The 12,664-nt window shown below is 37.5% G+C and overlaps 1 protein-coding gene across 1 annotated transcript in view; it reads right to left on the reverse strand.

The window, feature by feature from the left end:
• The window catches only part of LOC136800083 (microtubule-associated protein futsch-like), a 32,799-nt gene that overhangs the window by 17,792 nt on the left and 2,343 nt on the right, over positions 1 to 12,664 (reverse strand). Inside the window, exons 3-9 of the mRNA XM_067056694.1 lie at positions 11,979 to 12,212; positions 11,660 to 11,729; positions 5,146 to 11,133; positions 4,326 to 4,415; positions 3,366 to 3,616; positions 2,588 to 2,671; positions 748 to 807 (exon numbers count right to left, since the gene is read on the reverse strand). Coding sequence (XP_066912795.1) covers positions 748 to 807; positions 2,588 to 2,671; positions 3,366 to 3,616; positions 4,326 to 4,415; positions 5,146 to 11,133; positions 11,660 to 11,729; positions 11,979 to 12,212 — 6,777 coding nt within the window. The remainder of the gene's footprint in view (positions 1 to 747; positions 808 to 2,587; positions 2,672 to 3,365; positions 3,617 to 4,325; positions 4,416 to 5,145; positions 11,134 to 11,659; positions 11,730 to 11,978; positions 12,213 to 12,664) is intronic.

Below are 12,664 nucleotides of genomic sequence, written 5' to 3' on the forward strand. Positions count from 1 at the left end.
GTCATGGTTTTTATATGTCATAATAACACCCAATTTCAAATGAATGGAAACCAGGCTGCGTAATTTAAGTGAAATGAAGAAAGACCTGGTTTCTATAAATAATATATAGAGCAAAATTTGTAAACAAGGAAGATCTCCCCGTCTCTATTCCCACTGAAGAAGCGATTGAAAAAAGAAAAAAGAAAACGAAGTTAAATGCAAAATATATTTAGATACAGTCGACGCTCTCTAATTCGATTCTCAAGGGGAATCGGATTTTCATCGAATAAGACCATGGTTACACGTAACGGTCCCGAATGAAGCCATTCTATTGGTTAGAAGTGACGTAAAAATTGAATTTAATCAATAAAATGGCTTCATTTCGTTTCGGAGCGAAACGGAAACCTAGCATGTGAACTTAGACTACGGTCCAGTTTCGTTCCGTTCCGAAACGGTTCCGAGACAAATGTGAACGTCGAAATTGGAATTGTCAAAAAAGAAGACGTTACAAAGCAAAACAGATCGAAACGGTTTCACTCCACTATTTTCATCGGAACGAAACTGCTCCGTTTTCTTGCTCCGAAAAGTTCCGAAATGAGTATCCGTAACAAATACCACACCGGGCGATACGAAACCGTAACGTCTAAACATGGTCGTAGTCTAAGGGAGCACATCGAATGGTAGAACGTCGAAAAGGGACGGCCAGCTGTATGTAGTACCTGGTATAAAAATTATCTGAATTTCGATAAATGAAAAGTATTGTGTTACCTGGTTAGCAATTTTGACTTCTCGGATATTTGGATGGCGGGCAATTTCTTTCATCAACGGCTATAAGTTGGAAAAGAAGAAGTTAAAATGAAGACATAAGCAAGCACGTACACATTCTTTAAGTACCGTATTACTTCAAACGACCCGGTCGTTTATTTATTTATTTATTTTTTTAGGAAAAACGTTTATTCGAGGGGGGGGGGGGGGCGTTTATTCGAGGGGGAGTTTATTCGAGTGGGGGCGTTTATTTGAAGGGGGGTTTAAAAGAAAGGGGAGGTTAATTCAAAGTAATACGGTCAGTGCAGTTTTAACATCCAAAGATTACAACTAATCCTTCTAGAAATTTTTTCTTGAATTTCACATCTACACAGTGTGCTTCCACAGTCACGCTATTTACCACAGACGTTAAAAATTTAATCGTTTTTTCTTGAATTTGGAACGGAGAACGAATTACGAAGGCACAGCTTGCTCACATTTTAATTTGGAATTTCATAAAATTAGAGGCAAAGTTACACAGCTAGGAACGTTCGTTTTTATAAGAATGTTAATCTCCAGGATCGTTATATGTCGGAATTGGTAAAGATTTTTTAAAGCTGCTCCCAGCGGTTTTCGTGATGGTGTGATTGGCGTTTTTTCAAGTTCGTGATTTTGCGATTTAAGATTTTAAAGTGTGTGATTTCGCGATCGGAGGAACCAATAAGATAAACGTGATCGTGATAGAAAGGTAACTCGTGATAACGTGATTAGGAAATTCTTTTGTGTGATTTGAAAGGTGAAGGGGGGAGGGGGGACCCTTTAAAAATCGTTGAAAAATATCGTATCTATTTGTCTGTTCTTATAATCACAAAAAGTCTTATAAATAAAGTGCCTGATTCTCTCCACAGAGAAAATTAGCTTCATTATGAGAAATTAGCATGAGGGCTATAATATATTATAGGTATTTGTGGAATGCTATTCTACATAATCTTAAAGTTTTGATAACATGCAATAATGGATGCCAACATCAATCTAAGTTATGTCGTACTAAGATCCCGGATTTATAAAGCAAGACGGGCTAGATGTCGTGCTTTAAGTTTTTCAAGTAAAAAAAAATGAATATTGCAAAAAAAATATTGTTGTTATTATTTTCAAAAACCCACGAAGCTTTTGATTGGTCAAGCGCTGAAATTCTATTGTAATGTCACGTGACCTCGGCAGGATTTCCTATTGAAACACGGCACGCTTTTCAACCAAAGTATGACATTTAGACCTTTGGGCTTTATTATAAATCTGTGATTAGAATTTCAAAATACATAATTTCATCTTTATTTTGTTTAAATGAGTTTCTTGATCCCGGCAAATTTAACCGTTGACACCCTAGTAGCCGTACAATACTAAATTCGATGCACAGACAGGGTACCGTAAGTTGGTCTACATCTCTCTTTTAATTTTGACATCTTTTATAGAGAATAATATAATCTTTTTTGCTTAGCGATCAGGGAGGAAAAATATTTTGTCTATCAGTAATCCCAACCTTCTTACTATTCCTATCTCTAAAAAGGGTGTCGAAATTAGAAGAGGGATGTCGACATTAGACCAACTTACGGTACCAATTTACTAACAACTCTAATATGTTCGATAAGATAAGTGCAGATAGCTTAGCCCTGAAAAAAATTGCAAAGATTGATCAAATTACCCGACGGTTTCATTTAGAATAATAGAACTGTAATATATGACCCAACTGGCACACAATGTAGTTTTAACATTTATCTAATGTTCACAACGTTAACTGAACGTTGAAAAAACGTTGCGTGCCAGCTGAGAAAGCCGTACACAACAAGAACAAATACAACACACTTACAGCAAGACCGTGTTGTGTGATGACATTCGATTCCAGATTAATGGTCTCCAATTTAGTGTTGATTCGAATCGCTTCTGCCAATTCCTAAAATATCGAAAATGGAAAGATTTAATTATTTCTAATCAACTAATGAATGCTTAAGCAAGAAACTTAAAGTATTGAGAACTTTAGAACGCCATGATCGAGAAGAAATACACCGTTTCTTTAACCTTTATGAAACTGGAAAGAAATATTTTTCATGCATTTCTTGGTTGGTACTGGTACTAGAGTCTATCGCTGTATTTAAGTGTACACTCTGTTTGGCTATCATGTAGAAACCACTCTCAAGCGAATTACTCTATAATCATCAGACATGGTTTCCATATTGTAGGAATGTTTAAAAAATATTTGCATCGAAAGATAGATATAAGTATTAAAATACCCCTGTCTCATAGTTTGGTGGCACCCATAACTACTCATTTTTATCCCCATCTCCAAAAATAGAGTATTGTGCCTGAGTCGATATACCCCTGGAAAAGGGATATTTTGAGCACGATGATTGGCTAAAGCAAAACAATGGACAAATCAAACGTCAGACATATACATAAACAATAAATAAACATTAGAACCCAGGACGTTTCACTTTCGTTTTCAAGCAAAAAGCAACGCGGTTTTGATTGTTTTGGCTTAACAATTAGGCCAGATGATCACGTTCGTCATATCCCTATATTGCAGAGCAGAATGGATGATCAGCTATGAGATAAATAAAAAGACCAGACAAATATACAATCAAACGCACCTTGACTTCGAAATCAATAAGACCAATCATAGCTAACGATAGATGTTTCATCTTCTTTGAAGTCCTCACAGAATCAATAATCGTCTTCTTGATCTTCTTCTCCAACCTAGGTTGGTTATTGATGCAAAGATAAAACATGGCATCTGAATCCTCCTTAATATTCTTGTTCAACGCGACAACGTCGAGTTCGGTCTCTTCATCTTTTGGTGCAACTCGCCGTTCCTTCTTGATCTCTGCTCCTTTCACAGACGCTAAAACGATAAGAAATAGGCGAGTTATGATTTGTTCTCCAGCAAGAAACACACCAGTCGATTGCTACTTACACGTTTTTTTATAAGAAAAAACTATATAAGAACATAAGGCTTCACTGGTTAAAATGTTAAAAACAAGTTAAGAACATTTTAAGGCTTTGTGGACTCAAAAACATCCTATTTCTTCAAAAAATTTTGGATGTTCTTTAAAAAAAAAGTGTATGGCTAGTTTTTAGGTAAATCTCAACATCTGTAAGAATCGAAAACGCTCACATAGGTGACGTTAGGTGTTGTTTTTCAATAGCAGAAATTTCTAACAAAATAAATGACAATCTTCATTTTAAATAGGTTTTACCAAGAGAATCTTGGAAGAAGCTCTTATAGAAGAATGTCTGAAAAACAATCAAGTTACTGTTTCGTAGAGCTTTTTTTTGTAAGAATAATTTCATAAGAACACGAGGCAGAAAATTGGCCAAAGCCTATAAGAACAGATTAAGAACAATTTGAGCCTCAGATTTCAGAAATTACAATAAAGACTGATTTTAACAGATTTTAAACCCTTTTTAGGAACATCAAATGAACATTTAAGCTTGAAAATTACAAAAAATTAAGATCAGCCAGGCATGAGCCAAAATATACTGGTTCTTATAAAAAAGGCGTGTATAGTAATAAAAGAGTCAAGAAATTCAGAAACAATAAATTTTCTTACTGTTCTTTGACAGACTTCCTGTTGGTTTTTCACCAGCCCAAACACTGTTGATTTGTTCATTGGTCAAAATACCATTCATCTTCAACAAGGCTAAAACAAAAGAATGAAAAGGTCATAAGTCAAAAGAACATTCATTTTTAACAAGGCTGGAAAAAACAATAAAAAGGTCATAAGTAAAAAATACATTGATTTTTAAAAAGGCTGAAAAAACAATGAAAAAGTCATAAGTCAAAAGAACATTCATATTTAACAAGGCTGAAAAAAAAAGAATGAAAAAGTCATAAGTCAAAAGAACATTTATTTTTTGATGAAGATGAATGACAGAATATCATAAAAAGGTCCAAAGACTAGAAGTGCAACTCCTGCCTCGTTTTGAAACCATTACCAAGGTGATTAAAGCCCTTGAGTCTTAAAGTGTTACTTTTACGAATAGAGTAAACATTTTATGAACTTCTCTGGGGAAATAATCACCATAGCAAAATTCCACAACCAGGTAAGCACTGCTCGTGACGTAATTTACGAAAAGGTCTATCTACCAAGGAAAAGTTTGTAACAGCGATTTCTTCTTAAAGTTTCGGATAGCTTCCAATATTTTCAATCACATATCCTTATAAAACTATTAGGCAAATTTTTGATTCTTCATTTTGATTATCTTGACTGAAGAGTTTTTTCTAATCTCTTAAACTGAGCTACTATGATCTGTCTGTGACAAGTTGAAACAAACCCTGATAAAAAATCTTTGAAAAAACTCTTTGAAAAAAGATTAAAAGCAAACATAAACAAAGATATAAGAAACAGAGAAAAATAGTAAAACAATTACCATTTTTGAGTGATGCTGCTGAAATCCCTCTAACATCTTCCTTTTCTTCGTGTCCAGCTTTTTTCGGTTTATCTTCAAATTTCAAATTATCTCGACTGCTAGCGTCTCGTTCAAGAAGTGCGGCTAGACCCCCAGTTTTGCTAACCTTCCGTGTTGGTAACGTTTCCGGGTCTGGTAACAAAAACGTACCGGACGGTAACACTTTCTCCCGTTCCTTTTCCGGATCATCTTGCGAAGGACGTCGTTCGACCTTTTTCAAAGTGTTCCGTAGATTGGCAATCGTTTTCCAGCCGGACTTCTTTTCAACGCCCCCATCAGCGCCCTGGGCGTCAGTTTCCTCTTTATCGACGGAGGGCGGTTTGACCTGTTTAAAGACTTTCCTCGGTCCGAACATTGCAGCTCTATTGCTTAATGGTTCTGCAGATTTGGACCGTGGCGAATCTCTCTTGACAGGTGAAACCTTACGCTGCCGTTCGCTGCTAAGCTTCCGTGATGTATCCCCTTTAACATCCTTAGAAACAGCAGTAGGTACAGACTTTTCATTTTTAGAAGCCTGTTTAAGTTCAGTTTTCTTCGATAACGGTTCAGACACTTTTGCCTGCGAGACCACTTGTGGTTTATCGTCTTTGTCTTGCTTATACAAATTTCTATTCCCGCTTCCCTCCGGGTTAACAGCGCCATCGAACTTAGATTTCTCTTTTTCTTTCTGTAGATTAAACAAGTCAATTTGTTGGGCAATCGAGACTTTCTCTTTCGTAATCTCCTCATCAGAGTCTTCATCCGAATCGGTTTTTTTAATTCTCCGATTTTTCCGTTTCGCAAAATAATCGGGTTTATCATCATCAAGTGCAAAAACAACTTTTGGTTTAACGCCCGTTTCAGTATTTGGCGTTTGGGCGGGTTTAGAATCCGTGGTATCTCGACTATGTGTGTGAGTTTTGTTAATTCTTTCTGGTTCTTTCCCTTCACTGACAGTCTTAAGTTTATCATTGGTTTGTGTTTGAGGGGGCGTATTTTTCTTAAGTTGTTTCTTTGTGATAGCAGCTGTCTTTTGCTGTTGTTCTATTTCTTTATTAAACTTATCCCGTATATTAAACGCATTAAATTCGTCTTTAGAGTTTTGACGTTTGACAGGTCCCTTTATAACTCTTGCAATTGATTTTTTAACTTTCTCAAATTCTTTTAAATCTATACTCTTTCTGTTAAGTTCCTTAGTAAGATTTAATTTATTGTCTTTTAACATTTGAATTAATGCTTTCTTTTTAGCTGACCCGAGTTCGTCTATAAATTTCGATTTATGTGATTTGAATTTTTTCGGTTGTTCCGCATACGGGTCGTGGTGTTTCCGATCGAAACTTTTCTGCCGTTCCATCGATTTATGTCGGTCGAAACTTTTCCGTTTCTTAAGAGGACTTCTTGTACCATCTTCTCTCGAAAAGGATTTCTGTCGCGAAAACGATTTGTCTCGGGATAAAGATCTACGTTTCGTCGTAGGCGTTTCCCCGTCCTCATCCCGATATGACTTCTGTCTTCGTAACGAACTCCTTTTTGACGAATTGGCATCCATAGAAGGTTCTCTTGAGAAAGTCCGATCATGTTTGTCCCTATCGACGCTCCTCTCGCGGGCGATTTTCACTTTCGAAGATGAGCGTTTATACCGTAAATGACTTCCACTTTTTCGCTTAGATTCTTTATCAGAATAATCGCCAGAGTCTCTGTATTCCTTACTCAACCTTTTAGCTTTGTTCTCGTGGAAAGATACTTCCCGGCTTTTGCGGTGGTCCGTGCGACGCTTGACACTCTTATCACGTAACTTGACGTTCGGGAAATCCTCTGAGTATTTATAGATTCCAGGCGTGTTCGGAGTGTCGTCTTCTTTATTATAGTTCAAAGCGTCTTGGCTGATGACAAGGTCGGATGGTGTCTGCTCGATACCGGAATCATATTGGGAACGACTGCTGTGAGCCCTGCTACAACCCGGTTGTTGCTGAATGCGAACGTTATTGTTGTTGATATCGATGCTAGGTGCTCGATCGAAACTTTTATCGATACTTTGTCGAGTGAAACGATTGCCGACTTTCTGTTTCAGCTTTTTAGCGAAAGATTCGTTTGTCTTCTTGGGTTGTTGTCGTTGATCGATCGAGTGTTGCGGCGTTACCAAAGGAGATGTGGCGACTTCTTTGACGTCGTGTGAGATGCTTGCTTTGGAGCGAACCATACGTTGTGCACGACGTTGCGCGATATTGTTGATCATTTGATTGACCATTTTCGTGTCTTCCATATCTTGCTGCTGTTGTTGGTGTTGTAGGTCTGATGGACTCATTGTTGTAGATGGTTGTTGCTGTGTTGTAGGTGTATGTCCATTGATTTGTTGGTGGTCCTGTTGTTGTTGAGTAGTGTGTTCTTGGTGCTTCTGGCTGGTTGAATCCTCCTGTTGTTGTGTTGCATTTGTCAGAGTTTGATGTCTATCGTTTGATGAAATTCTTGAATCATTTGAAGTAAAATTTGTCAGAGTCCTGGAATTTTCTAAACTGACTTCAATATCGACATCCAAATTAATCTCATTTGAATCGGTATCTTTGAACGTAGTAGTTGAGATATTATCAATCATTGATTGCGAATTGGCCACATGTTGTGAATCGGACACAGTACCACTGTTCGTATTTGATTGGTTAATTGATACGTTTAAATTTAGATCAACACCGTCAATTAATGGATGGTTAGTTTGATCAATAATCGGCTCAACCGGTTGGACATCTGAATCAACCAATGCTGTTGTCGACGAAGACTTCGAAATATTTTCTTTCTCAACTTTTTGGTTATACTTTTGAACACGTTCATTGTATTTACGTATTTTATCAATACTATAGTCTTTTGATAAACGGTTTTTGGTTTTGGAGGATGATGCTACTTTTGTTTTGGTCTTAAGTTCCGGTAAACTGCTTTTGAGCTTCTTAATCTGTCTTGATAATGCATTTGTGTCATTGGGCTTTGAGTCGTGTGATTTATTTGGTGTAGAGTCGTTCTCTTCAACACTTTTACGTTTCGTTCTCAGTTGGACAGACGATGATTTCGATTTCTGGTTTTCTGAAGGTTTGGCTTTTTCCTCTGCGTGTTTGAGTTGGACAGGCGGTGATTTCGATTTCTGGTTTTCTGAAGGTTTCGCTTTTTCCTCTGCGTGTTTGAGTTGGACAGACGGTAATTTCGATTTCTGGTTTTCTGAAGGTTTCGCTTTTTCCTCTACGTGTTTAAGTTGGACAGATGGTGATTTCGATTTCTGGTTTTCTGAAGGTTTGGCTTCTTCCTTGATGTGTTTGAGTTGGATGGACGGTGATTTCGCTTTCTGGTTTTCTGGAGGTCTGGCTTCTTCCTCAACGTGTTTGAGTTGGAGGGAAGGTGATTTCGTTTTCTGGATTTCTGAAGGTTTCACATCTCCCTCAACGTGTTTAAGTTGAACGGATGGTGATTTCGTCGTTTTCAGGTTTTCTGGAGGTTTGGCTTTTCCCTCAACGTGCTTGAGTTTGAGTGACGGCGAATTAGTTTTCTGTTGCTGGTTTTCCGAAGGTTTGGTTTCTTCCTCGACGTGTTTAAGTTGAACAGGAACCGGTTTTGAGGGGCTCTTTTGTGTTGCTTTTCCTTGGTTCGAGGTTGATTTAAGTTGAACTGGAAAAGCTGTTTCTGACGAATCTTTGTTCCTCTTCTCTTGAGAATTAGTTGGTTGTGTACGTTTAAGTTGAACAGGGAAGGCGTCGGATGAACTGCTCTTTTTGGTGGACGTTCCTGGTTCTGCTGGAGTCGATTTGAGTTGGATTGGGAAAGCTTCGGTTGAAGTGTTCTTTTTCGTTTGTGGTTCTTCAATCTTTGTCGGTTTGAGTTGAACGGTTTTTGGATGGTCATTTTCATGTACCGAGGTCTTTGTTTTGGTAATTGCATCTTGGTCTGGCGTTGATTTCAGCTGAACAGGAAAAGTGTCACTGGTCGGTGTACTGCTCACCTTTTTCGGCAGGACATCTGGATCCGGCGTTTTCAGCTGTACAGGAAAAGTAGTCTGTGGCGAGTTGACGTTCTTTTTAGATGTGTTGTCAGCGGTCTGTGTTGGATTCAACGGTGTACTCCCCTTTCTGTCTCCGGAACCGTCTTTGGCGTGTGTTTTCTTCAGTTGCACAGGAAATACATCGGAAGTAGAATTCTTCTTGTTCAACGTCTCTGCAACTTGAGTTTTCTTCAACTGGATTGGAAAACCAGCAGTTGTAATGTCCTTTTTAACTGTCTTAGGTCCAGCTGGAGCAACATTTTTCTTAACGCGAAGCGTCTTATCACCAGTTACGTCATCCGTAGCGTGACCAACCTTCGCATTCTTTAATTTCAAAGTGTTCAAATCTTTCCTTTGCATATTCGATTGTTCAGAATCTAAAATGTTACTTTTGAACGATTCCAGCTCTTTCTCTGGCTCGATCCTTTCTTTAACAATGTTGACATTTTCCTCTGGGATCACTGGCACCTCAAGAATCTCACTCGCCGTATCGTTAACTTCATCAACCGGTTCACAAACTATTTGACGTGTTTCGGAGTCAGTCTTTACAGTTTCTATTACAGGGTCTTGAACCAGAACGTCAAGAGATTCCTTATTATCCACAATGGCGGTTTTGGAAGAATTTTTGCTCGGTTTCGTTTTCTTTACTTTATCAATCTCGTCACTCTTCGCTTTCTTCGCTTTTTTCTTCTTCTTTTTGACGTCGCCCGACTCTTCTCCTACCACGGCACTTTTTACCTTTTTCGATTTCTTTGTAATGTCTTTACATTCAGTTTCAGTAGAAAGGTTATCAGTACTGGTATTACTGGCAGATATTTTCGTCGAAGGCTGAGGCAGATTTTCAGACTCTGTAGCACTTTCAGTCGTATCAGAAGTCACTGACGTAACCAAATTCACTACCGTAGCACTAGCGTCCTGTTCCAACGTATCTTCAACCTTTTCTATAACACTGTTCTTTCGTTTTCTTAAAACCGATTTAACTTCTGATTTATCGACTCGTTTCGACGTCGATCTTTCTTCGCTTAGTTTTCTCGTTTTAACAGGTTTTATCGATTTCACGCCCTCCTTTATGGCGTTTTCTTGGACCAACGTTGAACTAAATTTCTGCCGAAGATTGTTCAATTTGTTCGTCGGTTTAAGTCCTGTATCAGTATACTTAATCGAGTCTTTTTTACCTCGACTATTTCTCGATTCGTTCATTTCGATTACCTCAAAAGTTTCATCATCATTATCTAAAGTCTCATTCGATGCACTCGATATATCGTTCGTTTTACTCGATTCAATAGATTTATCAATCGGTTTTATCGATTCATTGGTTGTATCATTCGTTATTATCAAATCTGCCGAAATATCGTTCGTTGTTATCGATTCAATAGATAAGTCATAAGCATTTATTACACCGTTCGTCTCAATCGAATCATTCGATTCATCGATTGCATTTATCGATTCTCCGTTATTCTCAATCGGTGTAAAATCAGTATAATTCAGCGGATGCAAAGTTGTACTTGTATCTAAAACATAATTCTCTGTATCGATACCATTGACTGTTAAAGATTTATCGGAATTATCGAAGTCTGCTTGACCGTTTAGCGTAAAGAAATTATCGTTTTTATCGTGGTTCGTTGTTTGTCCGTTTGGAATCTGAGGAAGAGTTGTTAGAAGTAAATTATCGGTTGTATCAGCTGTCGCTTGTGCCGTGTATTTGAAGGTATCGTTGTAGTGTCCGTTCGGTATCGTCGGTGGGATTGTCGGTGTGATCGTAAGCGTCGGCGAGATTGATGAAGACGAAAGTGTAGAAGTCGGTGAGGAGAGGGTCGATGAAAAAGTGTCGGAATACGTCGCTGAATCGTCGTCCGGACCGAAAGATTCGAAACGTTGTAGTAATCGTTTACGTTTGCTTAGTGCTACGGTAATACGGTTGTAAACGTCATGACGTCCACGTTGTAACGCAATGTCTGGAGGAGTGAAGTGAGGAAGTTTGGTTTTGATCAAAAAAAGTAAAATTTTTTGTTTTCGATAGAGATAGAGGATCGATAAGGGGAGACTATGAAAAAAAAGAGGCTGTGTCTTGCCAATATTAATCTGTACTAAGGAATTAAAAAGCTATTTATCTATTAAAGTTTAATCTCCTTCGTAATTTAAGTAGGGCTAATCTAAAAAGATGGACTGCTCTGATAACGTCAAAATGGCATCAAACTTTGGTTTCTAAGGGATCAACTTCAGGATCAACTTAGGAGTACGTCTGGCTATCAAACTACCAATAAAATAATACCGTAAAACATATAGCATCTAACTAAACTTAATGTGAGGCATAAAAAACCTGTGGAATAAATCTATATCTACACTACGTCCTAAATATTCCTTAAGATTGGATTAGGTGAAAACCAAACTTAAGTTTAATCTTCTTATTATAGAAAAAAACAAGGGGAAAACACTAAGAACTTTCTTAGTGAAGAAACAATAAAGGAAAAATAGACGAACCTGCGGCTTCGATGAGTTCTTCTTCTGTGGCTGCTTCTAAGAGCTCTTCTTCTTCAGCTGTGAGCTCAACCTATTGAAAAAATTGGAAAATATAAGAGTTTGTAATGTATGCAAGGCATTTGTTTATACGAAGTATTAGTTCAAGAATGGTTGTCAGTCTTTAAGGAGAGTCGGTGTTTGAAGGATTTTCGAAGATGGGTTTGGGTTAGGTTTGGGCATTTTTTATTTTCATAAAACTTTGTGGTATTCTAAGTAACCTTACTACAATTGATTTTTGATTATAATTATCCAGAACTGATTTTTGAAAAGACCGTCTTACCGTAGGCTCTCGATTCAGTTTCGGCTTATCCCTCGAATATTGTTTCTTTAAGCGTTCTTCCTTTTCTTTTTTCTTCTTCTCCTCCTTCTGTCTGATCTTTTCATTCTTGAAGACTGTTTTGCTGCTCTCAACCATTTTGTTAAGACCTTGCACCAAGTCTTCTTGATTGAACATTGGACCAGCATTTTTAGCGGCTACTAATCCCGTACGATCTGATACTGGGACTAGGGAGTTCTAAAAAAAATGAGGATTTTTAAAGGGTTATTTCGTCATTGAATGTGTTCATTGATTCATTAGTGGCTACTAATCTGGTATTATCTGATACCAGGACGAACAAATTATGAGGATATTTAAAGGGTTTTGGGTTATTAAGTGGGGAAATTTTTTCATTAATTATGATTTAAGTGTCAAATCTTGTTCCAAGGAGAAAGTATTATAAGGGTTCTAAGAAAAATGATCAAGAAAATCTTTAAGGTAAGAATCGAAAAGAGGTTATTATTTTGGTAATCATTGTAAAATTTATAGTTGATCAATGTTGAAGATACTGGACTCTTATAACAAAGGAGGGAGCAATAATGGTAATAATTTTCAACGGATGCAAACTGGTTGCCATTTTTCAAGTTTCGATTTATTCATTATGGAATAAAACATGTACGAAGCTTAGTTTGAATTAATAAAAATAGTTT

This window comes from Clytia hemisphaerica, unplaced genomic scaffold (genome assembly GCF_902728285.1).
Source record: "Clytia hemisphaerica strain Z4C2 unplaced genomic scaffold, Clytia hemisphaerica genome assembly, whole genome shotgun sequence".
Lineage (NCBI taxonomy): Eukaryota > Metazoa > Cnidaria > Hydrozoa > Leptothecata > Clytiidae > Clytia > Clytia hemisphaerica.